The sequence below is a fragment of the Ciconia boyciana genome, chromosome 14 (genome assembly GCF_034638445.1).
Source record: "Ciconia boyciana chromosome 14, ASM3463844v1, whole genome shotgun sequence".
NCBI lineage: Eukaryota > Metazoa > Chordata > Aves > Ciconiiformes > Ciconiidae > Ciconia > Ciconia boyciana.
The window spans coordinates 866,852-886,390 of record NC_132947.1 but is presented as its reverse complement, the minus strand read 5'-3'; the positions used below and the strand labels follow the sequence as shown (position 1 = coordinate 886,390).

The following is a 19,539-nucleotide window of genomic DNA, read 5'->3' as shown; positions in this document are numbered from 1 at the left end:
CGTGGGGGGGTCCCTGTCCCCCGGGCGGGGGGTCCCAGCCCCCGGGCGGTCCCCGCCCCGCGGAGCCGCCGCGCTCCAGGCTGTGCTGCCGCGCTCTGCCAGCAGGGGGCGGTACAAGCCAAGCTGCGCCGGGCGCGGCAGCGCCCCGGGCCGGAGCGGAGCCGCCCGGAGCCGCCCGCTGCCCGCCGGGCCGCCGGTTCGAGGCTCGCCCCGCCGGCTCCGCGGCGCCGGCCCTGGCTGCTCCGGCCGCGTCAGCCCGGCGCTGGGAGTTTGTGGGGCCGTTTTCCCGCTCCCGCGCCCGGTGTCCCCGGGGCATCTCCCGTGTGCTCTTGCTCGCTGCGGTGCGTGGGTGCGTTTCACCAGCCTGCGGGGAGACCTCTCTGGGGCGAGGGCGGCTTGCTTCCGCGTCAGTGCAAGGTCTGGGCAGCCTGGGCCGGTCCTGGGTGAGCTCCAGGCTCCCAGCACTGCCTGCATCGTGGGGCGAGGAAACGTGGCTGTTTCTTGCCCCTGTTCGCTTGTTTCCCTCTCTGAGAGCAGAGGTCCTCACCCATTTTTTGCATCGAAATTGCTCTTCCGTTTGGAAGCAGGGGAACTGAGGGAAGATGCGTGTGAGATCTGTAGCGTCTCCCCAGTGCGCGGGAGCTGGACAGGGGACGGGTACTCAAAATGACCCGCACCGGCTGTAGGCGTGAAGTGGGATGCTGAGCCACACGTGGTCAGAGGCAGGACGTGGCCTGCCCTGCCAGAGTGACCGTATTCTTCACCCTCTCCAGCCTGCTCCGGGTTTTATTTCCTCTACTGCCTCTTTGTCTCCTTTCAGTGTCGCACTGGTGTTTTGAGGCTTCTGCCCTGAGGCAGGATCCACAAACCGACCGACACTGGACTGACCGTGGAAGGGAAACAGCACATGGGTGAGTTAGACCTCAGTCCTACTCGTCAGGGTAATTAACTCCTTAGCAAGGGTGGTTTAACATGAACCTGCTCTCTCGTTTCAGCTGCAGCTTCTTTAGAGCAGTTGGTATCCTCCTAGAAAGAAGCATTTATTTACATAACGCTGACTCCAGACCCCTGACTACTTGTAGGGGCTGTAATTTATCCCCCGAGGAATGTCTGGACAAAGCACGGCACTAATTCTGCCACCTGTGCTCGTGATGTGTCCGAAGAGACCACGTCAAGTCTCTATTAAAAGCTGAGAATAAGACAGAAAGCCTAAAATCTTTACTTACAGAAGATGTATGTGTGTAATATAAGGCTGCTGCTAATTCTTCCCAGGGATTAATAGAGACAATCAAGGACAATTTCACTCAATATTGCTTTTCTTTTTGTAAAGTGAAGCTTTCCCAAACCTGAGGCAAGACAGAAACATGGCTTTGAGTCTGTGTTGCTCTCCTTCAGTCAAATGGAAATAGCTGTCTTTATTTAAAAAGTCTCTGTTGGCACCATGGTGCCGACGCTTTCTGAGACAATGAAATGGACAGAAATCCATTTTCCAGGCTGGAAGGAAGGCAAAAATAAATTGGAAGAATGAAGAGTGAGGAGGAATTGAGGCGTTCACAGTGCTCGCAGCGCAAGTGATTGGAAGCGATGGGAAGAAGGCAGGGAAGGGATTCATTTGTTTAAAATATAGGACTAGATTTGACTTTAAGGTGCACGTTGCATCGCTGAGAAATCCACGCTGCCACGTCTCTGCTGGGGCGTGCGCCAGGCAGCACACGTGCAGGGATCCCGGTGCAGATCGGCTGCCTGCGGGCACACAGGGGTTCTGCTGGCTGCGCACCCCGGACGTGACGTCCACCCAGATGTCCACCCAGAAGGATGCTCAGGGCAGCACTTCGACTTCGACTCAGTCTCTGCAGGCTGATGACAGACAAACACCAACAAAATATTGCAAAACTCAGTGAAACCATCGCCTGCCCGAAGCAGCTGGGGAAGGACATGCAGGGCTTCCTCGACTTTGCTGCCTGGTGTGGCTTGGTTCCCTCCGCGAGCCCTTTGGCCAGTGCAGCTTTCGGCATTGTGTTGTGGAGCTCTGATGTCTTGGTAAGGCCTGAAGACACGTCTGCAAAAATGCCTCCATTTTTGCACTGCAACTCGTCACGTTGCATCCGGCTAATGAAGTTTGTCCCTTTTTTGTGGCTGATAACATTACGCTCATTCTACTTCATTTCACATCTCGGAAGCAGAAAGTTTCCTGTCTGTAAAATTCCTGGAGCTATTGATTTGTTGTTATCTCATGGCAGCGATTTTACTCTGCCTTGCTGTTTATGCTCGGCATTGCGGATGCATCCAGAAATCAATGCTGCTCTTCTCACTCCTTTTGACAGGCGGCTCCTTAGAGCTGCTGCCCGTGAGTCTCGTGTTCTCCCTGTTTTCCCTGCCTGTGCTCTCTGCGTGGCCCTTCCCCGAAATCATGTTTCTGTTTCTCAGGTTCCCTATGTAGGAAACTGCATGGGTGAGCGATCAGACACAAGCAAATCTGGAAAGGATGCTTTTGACGTCTGCCCACGCACAACGTGCCACAAGTCCCCGGTACGTGCGCTAAGCAGGAGTCCTGGGTCAGTGCGAGCCTGGGATCGATTTGGCAAGGCTCGCTGTTGTTATGAAGAGTGATTGGTATTAATTAAGCTGCTCTGCCCTTGTGGACTGCTGACAATGGAAGCTGCTAAACCGACTGTAAATCTGGCTGCGGGGATTGTGGGCTTCTGACAATCCTGGGCTAAAGTCTAGTCCCAAAACTTGAGGAGGGTTTGATTCCTTCAGTTCTTACTAAAACCCTCCAGCTCCTTTCTAGGAGATTTTACTTCACGTTTTGACGAATCCTGTTGCTAGAAATTAGCTTTTGAGTCTGGCTCTGGGAGGATTCATCCATCCCAAACCAAACAAGAGCACAGGTAACTTTACCAAAACAGATGCTTCACGAACGCGGCGTTTCTGGTTAGTGTAATTCAGCGCGTTACACTGGACTGGGGAGTTCAGAGAGAGGTTCCCTCCTTCCACTTCCCTGAGCAATTTCATAAACAGGAGTGGGAAAAAATCTCCCCTGAGCAAGGCTGCCTGCAATGAGGCGGAGTGAGGACAGCATCAAATGACACTTTGCCGTGCGTTTGTTTTCCAGTCTCTGGGCTGAATTGCCGCTGACCACCACGCTGGCCGAAGCGCCAGACCTGCTGCAGTGCAAATCCGACTGGATTGCCATCGTTGCCGTATTCCCCAGTAAAGCGCCGGGGGAACACAGTTCGTAAAGCTGAACTCCAGCGGGCTGGAAGTTCCCGGCCCAGGTGCAGTCAGTGTTTAAAACTTATTTCATTTTTCCCCCTTCCTTTTCCAGTTTTTGTTCTAGCAGTCCAGTTTAGTTTGAGGCTTGCTGTGTCATTTTCCTTCCGGAGTGCTTTCTCCTTTCTCTTGCGCTGGCTGCTTTCTGCTGACGCCGGGGAAGTTGCTTTCCATCGACGCCTGAACCGAGCAGTTCCATTCGTGTTCACAGCATCCATTTGGAAGCAGCCCCTTACTTCTAGGAGAAGTTCTCTTCCCTGCAAGAGAACCGGATGAATATTTGTACAAGGCAGCTCCATCACAGGGTGTAATTCATGCTACCAGATTTAGGTTTTTCACCTCGAGAGACAGGTTTCAGTTTACGTGTATTCTTAATAAGGAGTTACTATTTGCCCATTAAAGAAGTTTTACAGGCTGAGGTTACTGTTCTTTTTTTATTTGCCACATAACAATGAAGAAATTGTGTGTTCCCGTAGCCTGCAAACCTCTGGAATGTCTCAAAACCACCATTTGTCATAAAAATGTGGTGGTGTTCTTCAAACTGTGGTGGAAAAATTCCGATTTTTGTTGTTGTTCTTTAATGTTGCTCAGCATTGTAGTTTGAGATGTATGCAATTCTCCTAAGTTTTCCCTAGGCTTCTGTGGTTCTGAACATTAGAGAAAAAATATCAGTGAATTTAATCATATTTAATAAATTATAATATTTATTTACTTTAATATGACTCTCCTGAAGTTCCTGTGGCAGTTTAACCTGCCACCTTTGTGAGCCGCAAGCTGGGGTCAGTTCCGAAGGCCAGAGGCTGCTCTGGAGCGTCTTTCCTCTGCGGGTGTTAGTCTTTCCATAACCCCTTCCACTTTCCGGCATTTGTGTTGTGATAATCTCTTCTAGCATTTCTTGCAATGCTTCATTTTAATATATATTCCCTTGTCACTGCAGAACTGAATTCAGCCTCCTGGTAAGTGATATCTAAATCACTGCTGCAAGGAGAGAATGAAATATAGGGGCATGAGAGAGAGGCAAAGGATATGACTGAATAAGAAAAACTCGCACAGCAAGAAGAAATATCTACAGCGGTGTATAAAGTGTGCTGCTTTCCTTACGGCTTCTGCTCGCTGCTGTTGGTACAATATGTGTGTGTCAGGTACGAACACGGATGTCTGCCTCTTGCCATTTAACTGCGAGATTATCTGATTTGAGCGTGCGGTCGTGTTGTGCATAGGCAATGACTCGGGCGTTTATTGCACGCACAGTGGCACGTCTGAAACTGTTTGGAAATCTACTTTTGTCCATGCTCAGTAGCTGGCTTTTGCCAGCAGCGATATCCCTGGAGCGTGTACGAGGCCGGAGCAGAGTCTCCCGAACGCTTCACTGTGGACATTTACGATGACCGCTCGGCCTTGTGCATTTGGATGAGGTTCTTCGGAAGGGAATAAAAAAGGAGAAACACAGATAGGTTGTCCCAGGCAGTAAAAGCACATTAGGGCAAGCAGCAGAGTCAGCAATAAAAGCAGCGGGTGTAAATCACCCTGAGACACCTGGGGAGAAAATGGGGAATTCCAATTTCCCAATGGGGATGGAATTCCCACCCCTAGAGCCGGTGGTCGGATGCGGGCGCCGTGATGGGCTGGAGAGGGACCGGCTGCCTGGGGTCAGCGGCGGGAAGGACCGCGCTTGCGTGGCTCTGCACTTTGCGCCCCATGGAGGGCCTGGGGGGGGGCTGCAGTGTTGCTCCGTGCCTTTTCCCCAAGCTCTGCAGTCGTGATCGCAGCGGGGCTGCATCTTCTGGGGGAGATGGCTTTTGGCTTTGCTCTGCTGCTCCAGCCTTCTTGGAGGGGCTAACTTCGTTCCCTGTTTTTGGGACTAGACTGTCATCAGCACACCAAATGCAGGCCAGATGGAGTGGGGGTTAAATAAAACAAGAGCTCATACAGCGTTTCTGTGGTGGGGTTGCTTCGTTGAGTCTGAGCCCTGGGAAGCACGTGCTGAAGGACCTTCCTGCTCGGTGAGAGCCCTTCGCTGTTACTGCAGGAAAACACCTTGTGTGGTATTGAAGAGCATCCTAAGGCTATTTTCACTGCCTTCTGTATTCCTGTGGGAAAGCTAGCCCAAAACTCGCCATGGTGGTAGCGGCTTTCTCCTCGCTTCAACCTGGATGTATTGGCTTGTGTTTGTTCCTGTGCCAACATTGTCCCTGCGCCCGAGCGGCTCTCCTCTCCTCTCCTCTCCTCTCCTCTCCTCTCCTCTCCTCTCCTCTCCTCTCCTCTCCTCTCCTCTCCTCTCCTCTCCTCTCCTCTCCTCTCCTCTCCTCTCCTCTCCTCTCTCCTCTCCTCTCCTCTCCTCTCCTCTCCTCTCCTCTCCTCTCCTCTCCTCTCCTCTCCTCTCCTCTCCTCTCCTCTCCTCTCCTCTCCCCAGTATTTACCCCTCTCCTGTGTTTGTGGAGAACGATCGTATCTCTGCTCGTCTTTGTTCCGCGAGGCCGAGCACGCCAGCCGCTCTCCGGTTTCCCAGTCATCTCGGCAGCCCTTTGCTGCTCGGTTTCCATCTGACTCCGTCCCTGTTGAACATGGATGACCAGACCCGAACAAAGTCCCCAGATAAGATCTTCCCAGGGCCCTGCATAATGGAAACTTCCGTGAAGCCCGGCCAAGGCGTCTGCCGAGGGATGAGATTTTCATCCCTGTGGGATGAGATTTTCCTTTGAAGTATGTGTTTCTGCTGCCCTCGGCTCATTCAGCTAGCATAAGCATTGCTTATTCAAAATGATATTTATTGTTGGCTTTGTACATTTCATTACAGCTTCATTTTTTACAGTCAATTCCTGACACCCTTTACAGATACAACTGAAATCAATTTGAAGCTTGGTCTTAACAAAGCCAACTTTTATCAGGTTTCTGCAACCTCTCCATGTTGCTTTTTGTCAAGAAAATCTTTTTCCCATGTTGCATGTGAAACAGGAATGAGCATTATAAGTCTCACAACTCTTCGGGGACTGGGAAAAGTAGATCGTTTCCTACTATAAGCCTCCTTGAATCCGTGCCCACGTGCTCCGTGCGCTGCCTTCCCGTACAGGCAGCCCCATCAGCCTCCCGTCAGATTTAGATGCTTCAGTAATTCTCATGATTTCCTAAAAAGTTGGTTTCCTCAAAGCATGGGGATCCCCACTGGGGCCACCAGTACAGGGCATCATTTTTAAAACAGACCAAGGGGGAGAAAAGCGGCATCTGAGTGATCCAGGCCACAAAGGAAAACGGCAACCGGTCAAGTCAGCAGTGACGTTACCTCGTATAAATCAAGAGAGGTGGCAGCTGGGTGTTGCTTGCAAAGAGCAAGAGTATAGAGGGATGCCTGCTCGTGAGACCTTGGGGTTGTGAGGAAAAGGTGTGTCTGGCTGGCTGCGGTTTTTATATAAGGGCAACTGCTTCCATCTCAGTTGCAGGAAAATAAGGGAGAACGACGCAGAGTCTTGACGACTTCCAGAAGAGCCCGAGCGGATCCGAGAGCCCTTCCCAGCTGGCTGCAGCTGATGCAGGTAATAACATCGTCTGTGCCTCGAAGCCTCGGCTGGCGAAGGCTGCGCGGTGGCAGGGAGACGTGCGTGGTGGTAGTGGTGTCACCTTCTGGCTCTGGAAGGACGCACACAGCGTGCCTCGTGCTTGGCTGCTGTAGTTTGAGGCTTTGCTGTGCACCGAGCTCCTAATCATCTGCCTGTGTCTGTCATTTCATAATTACATTTATGCTAATAATAATTATTTATGACTTTATAGGTAGCTTATTTTTATCACTTGAGCTTCAGTTTATTGGTTTTGAAAGTTAGAAAGAACAAGAATAATCCCCAGATGCTTCCCTTGGCAAAGACCCTTACCAAAACACGTGTAACTTTTCATCTAGGGGATACAGAAATAACGACTGCTTAAACACCAGTTCAGGGAAAAGCAGTTTGGCTTTCTTTTGTGTGAACACGTAGAATATTTGGGGCAAGTCACAAAGGACAAGGCAAGGGCCTTTATTGACCCACACTTGAAGTCTCTCCATATGTGTGGACATGAACAAGGTCCTGCTGCCCCAGGCTCGAGCAGAGCCTTCCTTGAGCTCGATAAAGAGTAGAGGAGGGATTTCCTGCTCAACCTCTTTCCTCATAAAGACACTGGGATCCCTTCTGAGAGGCTTTTCCCCCACTTTTCACTCTGAGGTCTCCCTTGCCAGCAGGGAAGTCTTCTGGAGATGACGATGTTGAAGCTTTTTGGAATCGTCTTTTTCTGTGGCCTCCTCTCGCCCTCTCAAGAAGTCTTGTCCGGTCTGTCCTGCGCCGTCAGTCCGGGGGCAATGCAGAATGGTAACTAGAAAACCTGAGTTATGTTTGTTTTGAAAGCTGGGACCATGACGTGGAGTGAAACCTCCTGAGTGTCTTCATCTTTATTTTATAGTTCCTCAGGGCTGCAGACTTTGCTTAGAGCTTCTGACAGCCGTCGCTGGGTTCACGGGTCAGGGAGATCTCTCTGCTCCAGAGCTGGGACACAGTTCAGCACCAAATGGCCATACAGAATTTCAGGGCTCAATCTGGATTATTCCCTCTTTTTGTCTTAGCTTTTCATTTCCATATTGGAGCAGCTGATATTTGACAAACAACTGCTGTGAAGTTTAGCGGCCATGTTAATATTTGCAATGCTCCAGCAAAAAAAAAAGAGGCTTGTTTCAAGTTGCTTCTGTTTAAAACAAACAAACCAACCCCCTTTACAAATGGGAAACAAGTTGTGAGTTGAAGCACAGGTCCCGCTGAGCGGGGCCGCTGTCATGGCTGGCAGTGCCCAGCCGCACCGTAATCTTCAAGTCGGCGGCCTGGGATGCTCTCCGCTGCTACCCCTCCTGGTTAAGTCACTAAGGGCTGCTTTGGTTTAGGTCACGTTGTAAAATATCATCCCCTGCGTGATTTGACTGCATTGAGACAGCGAATGACTTTATCAGGAGTGCTGGGGGGCGGTGGGGCTTTGTTGTGCGACTCCTTTGCCAGGACACATTGGAGTGAGTGGACACAGGTCATTGCTGCAAGCGCTGCTCCTCACGCAGAGATGTTTTCCAGTTCTCTCGGATGCCATACTTCAGAACGGACTTCTGCAGCAGCACCTCCAGGGCCTCGTGCTCCCAAACATCATGGGTGACGGGAGTCTGCTGAGCTCTCCCACCAGCATCACTGGGTAAGTGGGGAGCGAGGGCTTCTCCATGAGTGCACCTTGACCAGCAATCCTGAAGCAACAAAAGCTGAGCTGCAGTTGGCGTGATTGGCCCAAGTAGTGATCCTCATTTTATTTTGATATGGAAATTCTATCCCGACAAAAGTTTTCTGTGTGGTAGCAAGGTGGATGGTGAAGTGCATTGCAGGTTATGGATGCAGACGCAGGATGATGGCTGTGATGCTGCTGTTGATACCTGAGATGCTTGACAGCACTGAGAGAGAGAGGAAGGTGCCCTAGAGAGAAACAGTTGACTGCTCTGTAAAGTTGGCTTCCACCCCAGTCTGGTTCAAGGTTGCCTTCTTTTGGGTTTCAGCTGCAGACTCTGCTGCTCATCCCGGAGCTGGTGCCTCCTGCTTATGATACTCATGCCTCCGGCTGGAGGTGGCTGTGGTGATGTGGGCTCTGTAGGTTCCTCAGCGCGTACAGCTGCTCAGATGTTAGAAGATGCTTTTAATTTGTGCCAGCTTTTGCTGTTGTTTGCAGCTTACACCTTGTCAAGGTTCGGCTCCCCAAGCTGTCAGTGGTGCTGCTGCCAGGAATCGGGGTCCAGCTGACCATCGCCGCGAAGCTGGAGCTCAGCGGCAACTGGTGAGTGTGACGTTTCACGGTGGCTATTAAGGGAAACCCCTACCCACGGGCTTGTGCAACGTTTTGCATCTTTTATGGGTTTCTAGGTGTTTCTTACCTATAATAAAGCCACAGAGCAGAACAGGCACCAAAAGATGGCTTGTGGCATTTGTAATGAATTGCAGGAGATGGAGGTGCAGTTTGTTGCTTCTGGCTTTGCTGAGTTTCTCTGGTTAGAGGCTGAGAGATGAAATATATTCAACCCATTTACTCTTTTCAGCTTGGTTGGCCTTCTTTCAGAACTAATTAATATCTTAGTGGATGTGAAAATTACTGCAAACATTAAATGCACAAATTTTGAATCGGGCACAGTCCAGGTCGTCATTGAAGACTGCCTCTGCGTTCTTGGTACCGTAAAGATCAAGCTCCTTTCTGGGTAAGTGCCTGTGGATTTATGTTTTCCATTACCTGTAATCCTCTTCTCTTTATCCAGAGATCTAGACAGTCCGCCAGGACACAGACGGTGCTAAGCTGATACAGAGACAGGCCTCAGGGAAGTAATTTCTTTCCCATTGCCAAAGCCAGTTGCTTCAGTGGAACTGGCCAAAAATTTGGTTGTTGGAAAATGGGGGTTAATTTGCCCTGTTTGCCCATGGAAATTTTAAGGTCTGCAGTATGAGGTTTGGTGCCTCTTCCAGTGCGCTTTCTTCAGACTTAGCGAGTGAGCTGATATCCAAAGGGCAGGGATAGAGGGCAGGGAGCGTTCCAGAACAGCACCAGTGCTTGCCCTGGTTCCATACTCTGCTTTCGGCTGCTGTCACAGAAAGGACTTTGGTCTGATCGCTGTGGGGTGTGTGATTCCATGCAAATGCCCCATCTCTTGCTCAGTCTTATTAAATTCTTGGCAGAAAGAATTTGCTGATTTTAGGTATTGATGAATGCAACAGCAAATTGATCATGGGAAATATTTTCTTTTATTGCTTTTGAATTACTCACTTTTCAGGTTCATTGAGTTTCTCCTAATTAATTTTTGCATTATGCATTATATTTCAATCAGTGCAGCAGCTGGTTTGAAAGAGATCGTGTAAGTGAATAGAGGAACACGGCTCACCCGCTCTGGGGGTCATATTTTAAGTTTTAGCAGGACTAAAGTGATGGTGTGCAGGTGAGCTCCCTGTGGGCAAGGGGGAGTGCGGATGTACATGATTGACTTCATGGCAGTTCCTCAGATGCGTCTATAGGCAGAACTTGGGCATAAATAACGAGGTGCATTATGAATTCCTGCTGTCTGTGGCTTGCCGAGTGTGCTGCTGCGTGTTCTAACTCAATAGTCCAGAAATATATTGATTAGTAAAAGTAAATGGCTCTGCGCTGCCTGCAGGCATCACGCATCCCAGAGTGATCCATTTAGCAGCAGTGTTGAAATGTTACACAGCAGATTTCTCATTGTTATTCCACATGTAAATTGTTTGTTTCCAATAACTAACATGAAGATATTTCATAACAACTCCACCTTCCCTTAACTACAGCACTGATTTGAATACCAGAGGGAGACAACCAAACTCAGGTTACACTGCGAGAGGCTCACTCCTTTCGTGCCGTGATGGCTGCACGCCCCAAGCGCTGAAGCCTTCGCTTCTCAGAAATTGGCCCAATCCTCCCCTCGGGGAGGGGAGCAGCTCCTTCCCTCCCTGCCTTCTGCACAGCCCCTGCTCTTGCCAGCGCTGGCTGCAGCAGTGTCCCTGAAGGGATGACTGAGGACGTAGGAGTGCGTAAGACGAAGGCTGGAGATCCTTTGGTCTCCTGTCCTGGAGCTGTGTTTCTAGTGACTGGAATTTTTTTGCTTTCCTTTCCAGCTTACTCTCCCTATCAGTAAATGAGATAGTGCTTAAGCAGCTGACAGCAACTCTGCCCGGTCTGGTAAGCCTGAAGATTGCCCTCCTTTCATAGCTGGAACACAGAAATATCAGGAACAACATGTTATGGGGTCACAGCAAGCTGCACCGTCTTTCTGTGTTGCTTTCCACGTCACTGGCACACGCCGCTCGGCAGGGATGCCCGGGGCCAGCCTGGCTGCTGCCGCGTGTTTCTGCGGGCAGGGCGATGCCTGGAATGTTCCCCAGATCCAAGCATCCCCTCTGGTGCGGTGCCACAGGTCGAGGGACGCTCCACTGCCCCCGAGTCCTTCATAGCATCCCAGCTGCTGCCCAGTGCACGCAGCACTTTTTCCCCGGGGATTTAGATTAAAAGGAGTGGGTCCAACCAGGCTGTCGGGTGACGACTCCCTGCAGAGGGGTGGCGAGGAGGGTTGAGCAGTCGCGTTTCTGCTTTGTGTTGCAGCTGTGTCCCGTAGTCGATATTGTCGTCAACCTTGTGAACATCCAGCTTCTGGGCACTCTCAACGGTGCGTTTCTTGGGGAGGATGAGGTGCTGCTTCCCCTCGTGCCCTGCGGCCCCGCGGTGGGAAGTGCCCTGTCCCACGTCCAGCCCGCGAGTGCATCAGGGAGGAGCTGCGCTTCCCAGGACTGTTCTTGAACTTTGAATTCACACCCGAGCCGTCCAAGTGAACCGCTCGCGCCATGGCCCTCCTTACGCCGTTTTTATACACCACCCTTGGATTTAGCTTGTTATCTTCAATGCTCTTTATGGGCTGTATTCTAAAGGCAGATCCCACAACGCTGAATGTGGGGTTGTTTTGCCCATTTTGAGCAGCAGCGAGCATCCCCCAGAAGTGCGTGCTTGGGACCTGGTCTGTGGGTGTGTGGTCTGGCTGGGGGCCTGCGGGGTCAGGGAGGAGTTTGTGTTGCTCCTTCTTTCCTGAGGTTGTAATGATCTTTTTTTCTCCATGAAGCGGTGATCCCAGTTGGTACGGCAGGAACAATTCACTACCGGCTGGCCAGCCTCCCGTTTACCTCTGGCTTGTTCCTTGGGTTGGATTTAGATGTAAGTTAATGCTGGGTGACAGGACTCTGCGAGCGCGACTGCGTCGCGGTGGCTTTCAGACTCTTCGCCTACTCCCGCGGGAGCAGTTGTCTTCTTCCAGTACAACCACGTGGAGGAGCTGGGCTAACGACTTGTTCTGGAAATGCTAGCTAAATATTTAAATCCTTACCCAAATCACCACGAAGTGACTGTATGTACTTTTCTTCAAGCCCTCTTTTGCTCTCTTTACAAACTTATCCTGAGACTGCCTGAGACTGCGTGCCTGTTGTTTGTAACTGCTGGGACAGTTTTCATCCTCTCCCTCGCCCTGCCTGCAGACTGGCCGTTATTGCTTTTTGCCTTCGCTATTCAGTCTCTGTGGTGGGTGAATGCTAAACCAAGCTAATGGATTTTCTACTACTGTCTCACTGGGGAAAAAAACCCCACAACCCAGCAAAAAACAAACAGTACTTTCAAACAGGAGAGCTTAAATAAAAGGAAGTGGCTAGTGAGAAGCAACCGGGACATAAGCCATAAAGAATAGCAAGGGCTAATAACAGACACTGCAGTCTGTACGATCGGCGCTGCTGCTCGTGCTTTAGTGCAGAGACTTCACTGGGATTAGTCTTTGCCCCCACCGCCCCCACATGTCAGCGCTGGTCTCCTTAGCAAGTAGATGGTATCGGTGCACGTTTGCTGTGGAGCCCGAGGACGGCTCACCCGTGGCCGGGCGCTGGAGGGAGGGAAGGCAGGGCTGGGACCGCCGGGCTGGCAGCACCTTCACCGCTCGTTTGCTCTTGGAGTGAAATCTCAAGGATGAGCCGAAGCAGTGAGTTGTGATTTGGACGACGTGTGTTATTAGCTAAGAAGGCCTCAGTTACGCACTCTGGCCTTTACCAGCTCCTTTCGTCTATTAAATGTAGAGGGAATTGCTCCGAGTCCGATGCTTTCCCTCAGCTGCTGGCGAGAGGAGGGCTGCTTCAGCTGGCACAGGCCCCGCACCTCTGTCTCGAGGATCTGGGCCTGCCTCGCGGCTTTGAAGGATCGGTTTAACGTCCCCGTCACCTCTCCTTGCAGGGTGCGGTGAAGCAGGTGGGAGGCAGCATCATCCCCCATGACTCGTCCGCCTCCACTTTGCCTCCTCTGCTGGACAAGCTTCTGGTCCTGGGACTACGCCAGAGCTTTCTCAATGCAGTCCTGTCCCTCCTGATCCAGATACCGCCGCAGACTTTCACCTGCACGCCGGAAGCTGTGAGTGCAGCAGCACCTGTATGTCGTGCCGGGGGAGGTGGCAAGGGACAGGCGTCAGCGTGACCTTAGCTCTGCTCGGGGAGCAAGCTGTGCATGGCATTCACGGCACGCACAGCCGACTCTGTCGGTGCTCGGCCCGCGGCCGGGCCGGGGCCTGCGTGTGCACGTGCTCACTTGCAGATGCTCAAGCCCCAGCGCTGCCTCCTTACTGCTCTTTTCAGAAAGCTTTAATAGCGCGTGCAAGGATCAGCCATTCTTGTTTCTGTATGGGCACCCCCAGGGATACCAGCTGAAACCAGTTGTGTACTGGTTATGCCGTGGACTCCTGGAGGTCTGTAATCTGGTTCAAGGAGTCTTTAAAATGTCACTGAGAAAAGCAACTTCATATATGCAATGCAATTCTCTAGGCATATGCATTTTCTGTACCTCTGATCTGTACTTCTGCTGGGAAATACTGGGGGTCTGCACACTCACAAATGCTGAAGCCTGTGGGTTACATCTCCGGCCGCTGCTGGTTGCTCGCTCCTTAACAACTGACCGGGAATCGCCCAGGCAGCTGGGGAGCAACGGGGAAGGCGGAGGGCTCGGGGTGCTGCCATAACCTAGGTCTGTGTGTGACTGAGCTGCCCGGGGCTTCGCTGGGGACAGTGAGTGAATGAGGGCTCGGGGACTGGCCCCAGGAGCGCGAAGAAGCCGGCTGGGAGCAGGGACACAAGTGGGAGAGGGGGGCCCCAGCAGGACGGTGTTGCTGAAATTGGCTGGAGTGCTCACTGGGGCTGCTTGCACTTCTGTTCCAACAGTTCTCCGGTGCCAGCCATCTGCAAGAAGCCATCATGACCCTCATTCCTGCTGGGGTGAGTGACTTCTGCTGGTGCAAGGGTTTGTGTAAACCTCGCCAGGTCTGAGCCCATCCAGGTGGTGCTCCTGGACATGCCGGGCTGCTGCTGCCAAGGGTCTCCAGTCTTCTGCTCCCCTCCCCTCCCCGGCCAGCTGATGGGAGCGGGTGAAGGGACCGGAGGTTTGTGCCCGGCCCTCAGCAGCCTCTGCACGGTGCCTGCTCTCCTCCGTGCCACCGGCCGTAGCCGACCTTCTCCCGCTCCCTGAGCAGGGGAACGTCTTCTCTCGCAGCTCACAGCCCTTGACAGAAAGTGCTGATAAATGCCTGGCATCTCCCATTTCCTGGGCACCACAGGCCCCCTCTTATGGCCACAGCCCCCTTCGTGTCCACCTTTGCTTCCTCAGCCCCTCGCTGCCTGCAGCAAGGAGTGCCAACCTATGCTGCCGGACCTGTTTGCTCTGTAAATTCGGCTTGTCCAAGGTCTGTGTGACCTTGGGGGAGGCCCTACAGAGTTATGGGGCTGTGAGAGTCCACCAGAGGACTGCCCGTCCCCTGCCTGGCCACTGCGTGGGGCGCGGGTAGCCACCTCCCTGTGTCCCCGATTCCCACAGTGCTCCACCTGCCATGGGACCAGTCCTCTGAGCATTAAGCTAACTTTGTCTGGGAATCCGCTCATCCTCTTGGAAGAAAACAAAGCCACCGTCGAGCTTTCGGTCATGATTCAGGTGTTCATTAAGCGTTTAGATGGACCCGTCCTCAACCTCCTGCTCCTGAAGGCCGTAAGTGTGGGTGTGAAGACCCCAAACTGGTGAAGCGCCCAGCCAGCCGAGTGACTGGCAGCTGGGATGGGGACGTCTCCACGGGCTGATCCGCTCCCTGTCTGCTTGCAGGACCTCAGTCTAAACGTCCACGTGTCGATTGCTGGAGGCAGACTGGTGCTGGGCTTGTCCCTGGGCAGGTAGGCTGTGCCTGCAGTGGCTGCGCAAGGGTGCTCGATGCAAAGCCTGCTGCAACGCCCCAGCCTGCTCGCTCCCCTGCGACAGCCCTGGGCGTTCAGCTGTGCTGGGAAACTCCGGCTTTCCCGGAGCTCAGGGTACAGGTTCAGTTTTCCGGGAAGCAGCGGCCAGAAGAGAGCAGGACAGCGGGAAGGGCTGCGGTTCATCAGGGGTGCTCCGGGTGCTGTAACAGCGTGTCCCTCGGTGACACGGCGCTGCTGGAGCTGCCTGAGCTACGGCAGAAGGGACGGGAGCGTTGCACAAAGACGGCTGTGACGAAGCCGGGCAGTGCTGCCCTCTTACAGGCTGGTGACATTCTCTGCATCGCAGCGTTAGCTCTGGGGCCGCTAACTTGAAATGTTTTTCAATGTCTATAAAACAGGCATTTCATTTCCTGAGTCTGAGAATTTCATACCTGGCTGATGGCATGAGGTGGACAGGTATCGCTGACTTTCAGGAAACATTACAGCAGTTGGGAAGTTTTAGGAGACTGGAGGAGAAGCGTGTGTCAGTTTTATAACAAGGAGAAATGAGGTGACCTGAATAATTGTAAGACTGTCAGCTTGACTTTGATCCTGGGCAGTAGTTCGAAATGTCTGATATTGGACATGAGTGATAAAGGAATAAAGGAAAGTACTGTCATTAATGCCAGTCAAGGTATGATTAAAGATGGGAAAGCATTCCTTATAGTGTGAGGTTTGAGGATTTCAAGCCGTTTAGCTTGTCAAAGAGATTTAGAAGCAACATTGGCATAGCTTGTAGGCAGCGATATAGAGAATAGAAATGCATCAAAGGGCTTTTAATTCAATAGACAAAGATATAACAAGATTCGGCAGAGGTAGAAAAGAGAAATTCAAAGTGGAAATAAAGCATATGTTTTAGCTATGGAGATAGTTGTGTGATTGCAATGATAGATTAGGAGCTGCAAGCAAATTATCCAGAGCTCATGATCTTTAAATCCAGACTGGATCCTTTTTCTAGAAGCTCTGCTCTCAGCTAACCAGGAGCTGACTCCTTTCCCAAGGTGAATAACTACCTGGGCACGGGAGAGGGAAGGCGAAGCCAGGAGCTAGCGTGTGCCCTCTTGCAGTGCTGTTTCATTTACAAGGAAATAAAAATTAGGTGAAGCTTTTAGTGCTGATCTATTGCTTTTAGTTCCCTAATTTCTCTTCTCTCTTGCAAATGTGGCAGTGCCTGATTTTTGTGTTAAAATATTGTGATCCCTTCATGGATGCCGCGATGATGCCTCACAGGCATCCCTTGCCCGTGGGCTAACGCTGTGCTAGGAGACGGCAGGGGTCTCACGATGGGGTCTGTGAGCTCTGGCCGGGGGCTTGGTGTCTGACGTGCTGTTTGCTTTACTTTCCCCGCAGCACTTCCCTCTCCTTGAAGTCTTCTGATGTTGGCATCAGTAACGTAAGTCTCTCGTACCAGTCTAGGCTTTGCTAGGCGGGCAGAGCGCCCGAGTGCCGTGCGCTGCAGCCCTGGGGAAGGAGGGAGACGCGCGGTTGCTGCGTGATGCTGAAACGTGTCCAGACTGTGATGGATTACGTCTGCTGAGGGTCTTAGTTGTTAGCTGCTCTACTTTGTACGTTGTAGCAATTCTTCTTTTCCTGCCTTTTTTTTTTTTTCCCTTCTGCCTTTTCTAATAATGCAAATGTAGAGCCTGAAGTCTGTTTGTTTATTCACCCCTGCTTGGGCAAAGCTTACACAGGGCTCCAGCAGGAGTTTTACCTGGCAGAAGGTTTCCCAAAGGAAGGACCAAATACAAATCGAGGAAGAAAAGTAGATTTGCTTTAAAGAAAAGAGGGACTATTTGTTCTTTTGCTGTGTCAGTGGGAAGTGATTTCCAGTCCTGAGGACTGGCTGTCTTCCAGCCGCGGTGCTGGGCTGTGCTTTGCCCCTGTCGTGTGCCTGGCAGCGCTGCTCACGCGCTTGTTCCTTCTCTGGTTCAGATCTCGATCCTGGAGCCACACTGCAGCAGCCTGCTGGTGGAAACGTTATTGCCTCTTATCAACGGTAAGGTGACCGGGACAGCTGTAACATTGGGAGTGCTTTGACCGAGGAGGGGAGAGGGATATGTGTGCATGCGTGAAAGCTGTAGCAGGAGAGTTGGAACGATTAAAGGTCTGCAATCCCCATTTTGAGGCTGTACTTAAAAGTCCCAACCTTATTCTCACACCATCCACCCAGCTTCAGTCCTAAGGGCCCTGGCAACAGCCAGTGGCAGAGAACACAAGGAAAGCCAGAAGGCGTCGTGCGCGGTGGTGCTGCACTCCGTGCCCCTGTGCAGCTCTGCGCCCTTCGCCCTCCCCGGGAGCAGCTTTGTCGCGGGGCGGGAGCTGGGCTCACCCCTCTGCAGTGCGTAAGGACCTGTCTGTCCCCTGCAGGCACTCTGAGCGTCGGGATCCCTCTGCCAAACGTGCTGGGCATTCCCTTAATAAAGGTGGATATTCAGATATTAGCGGTAAGTGTCTGGAAGGGCTATTTCCTCCTGCAAGGCACCGGTGCAGGTCACTGGGGCTGTTTCTAGCAGCTGGCTCCTGTAACAGGACCCTGCCGGTGGCAGTTTAGTGTGCAAGAGCTGTAGATTTTAAGCCTTGAAAGGCTGGAAAGCGTTGCTCTGTCTGACCTCCTTCGGGTCAGAAAATGCTGCTGAGTACTTCATGCCCATGAGTATTATCGAACCAGGTACGCAGTAAGCCGTGTTCAGCCCCTCTGGGGTAGGACCTGGCTCCCCCGTCCAGGCTGCCTTTCCTTTCTGGAGAACCCGGAGAGCAGCTCTGATGTGGGTCCAGGGGGTCTGGCAAGCCCTTTCGAGTGGCACCTTTCAAAGCGTCTTGAATTGCACCAGATTCCAGCCCTGTGCATCCTGGAGATGTCCCAGAGGAGCTGGGATATTCTCCGACGCTTCCCAGAGGGCACTGTGCCCTCGTTATTACAAATTTGACGTGACGATTTTTGCAAGAGGGTTTCCTGTTCGCTGCGTGTTGCTGATGAGCTGTTGTGAACCAGCATCCCTCGAGGTTGGGAAATAACGTGGCTGTGTTGCTCCTTGCACTTCTTCAGGGCCTGCTGGTGATTCTTGTGTGAGCTGGGGAGTACAAGGCACGGAGAGGTCTTTCTGGGCAGAGAAAGAGGAAGAAAGAGCAGTGAGGATGGAGCATCGAGACCGGCATTATCTACTTTTCTTTTCTAAACTTGATTCAAGATTCTTGATAACATTTAAGACACTTTAAAGCTAAATGGCTTCTGTGAGTACTAAGGTACTTGCATAAGCCCAAACCTGATAGGCAGCTCTGTGTACAAATATTTATTTAGAGAAATTATAGGATGATTCTGTGGTCACGGTTATAGCAGTTGCATGTGATGCTGCAGTGGAATTGTTAAATCTGTTGTGAGGGGAAAATTGTTCTTGATATAATGAAAAAGTGAACTTGTTGCGTATGGCTTTGTAAGCAAATGTCACCATCCGCGTTCAGAGGGTATGAAGTGCTGAGCGGGAGCTCAGGATACATTTGTCATGTAACTCTTTTAATAAACATTCCTACTTTTTTAGTGCTTGGAATGAGGTTCTTGTTTCTGATGCTTCTCAGGGAGAGTATCTCTCCTGCCTCCTGCTATGGGATCTGGTTCCTTTGTGACAACTGATATTTTGGTTTGAAAACTTTTTCCGCTCAAACTTCCTGAGGAAAAAACACTTGGATTTTGAGTGGCTACTCCTGGCCGGGTAACCTACTGACCAAACGCTAATCCACAGCAGAAATCAGAATGAAATCGAATTTCCAAAGGTCGTGAAGCATTTCCTAATAGAATCTGAAGGGAAAACTTCGCTACCAGATAACTGAGAAGTATGATAACACTGGAGCACACCCATCTGCCCGCAATAGTCCACCTCTGCTGAGACCGACGTAACGGCCAGTTGGTCTCTGTATGTCCCAGGGAAAGAATTCAGGCATTTTTTATTTCAGAAAAAATACATTTTTCTGGGTAAAACCCCCAACATCTGAGGTCTTAAATGGCCTCTCAAACACCTGCTTTTCCCAGCACTAGACATTATTACTAGTGTGTTAATTATTATTAGCTAGGGTCCCCAAAGCTAATGGTGGTGTGTCACTGTTAAAGCGTGGGTCATGCACGGAAGAAGTCTAGCACCGATCAGGTAACGGACAGGGGCAATCTCCTGTTCTGTATTTCTGCCTGAAGGTAAGAATAGTTCAAGATCTGCCTGGCCTTGGTTGTAGCATTAATTTCCAGCATCACAGTGAGACGTTGCAGGGGAATCACTGAACACAGCAGAGGACACGCTGGACCCGTCAGCCGTCCCGGTTCGTGCAGACTGCCCAGAGCTCTCCCGTGCTGTGCCAAACGGCAAAGCTGGTGTCGCGCACTGTCATCGTGTGGGCTGGCATGTCTTGTGTCACGGCGGGAGGGTTGTGGGTGGGCTGAAGTACACAGTAA

At 51.6% G+C, this 19,539-nt stretch overlaps 1 protein-coding gene across 1 annotated transcript; it reads left to right on the top strand.

The window, feature by feature from the left end:
* The first annotated feature begins 6,734 nt into the window (after positions 1-6,734).
* LOC140659579 (BPI fold-containing family B member 4-like) lies at positions 6,735-18,218 on the top strand. The gene is made up of 17 exons (XM_072879384.1): positions 6,735-6,803; positions 7,478-7,607; positions 8,352-8,466; positions 8,989-9,093; positions 9,353-9,508; positions 10,929-10,992; positions 11,413-11,476; positions 11,924-12,015; positions 13,072-13,245; positions 14,046-14,099; positions 14,695-14,862; positions 14,974-15,041; positions 16,452-16,494; positions 17,034-17,097; positions 17,177-17,189; positions 17,479-17,545; positions 18,148-18,218. Exons 1-17 carry the CDS (start codon positions 6,798-6,800, stop codon positions 18,169-18,171), a joined length of 1,407 nt encoding a protein of 468 aa, XP_072735485.1. The 5' UTR covers positions 6,735-6,797; the 3' UTR covers positions 18,172-18,218.
* The last annotated feature ends 1,321 nt before the right edge of the window (positions 18,219-19,539 follow it).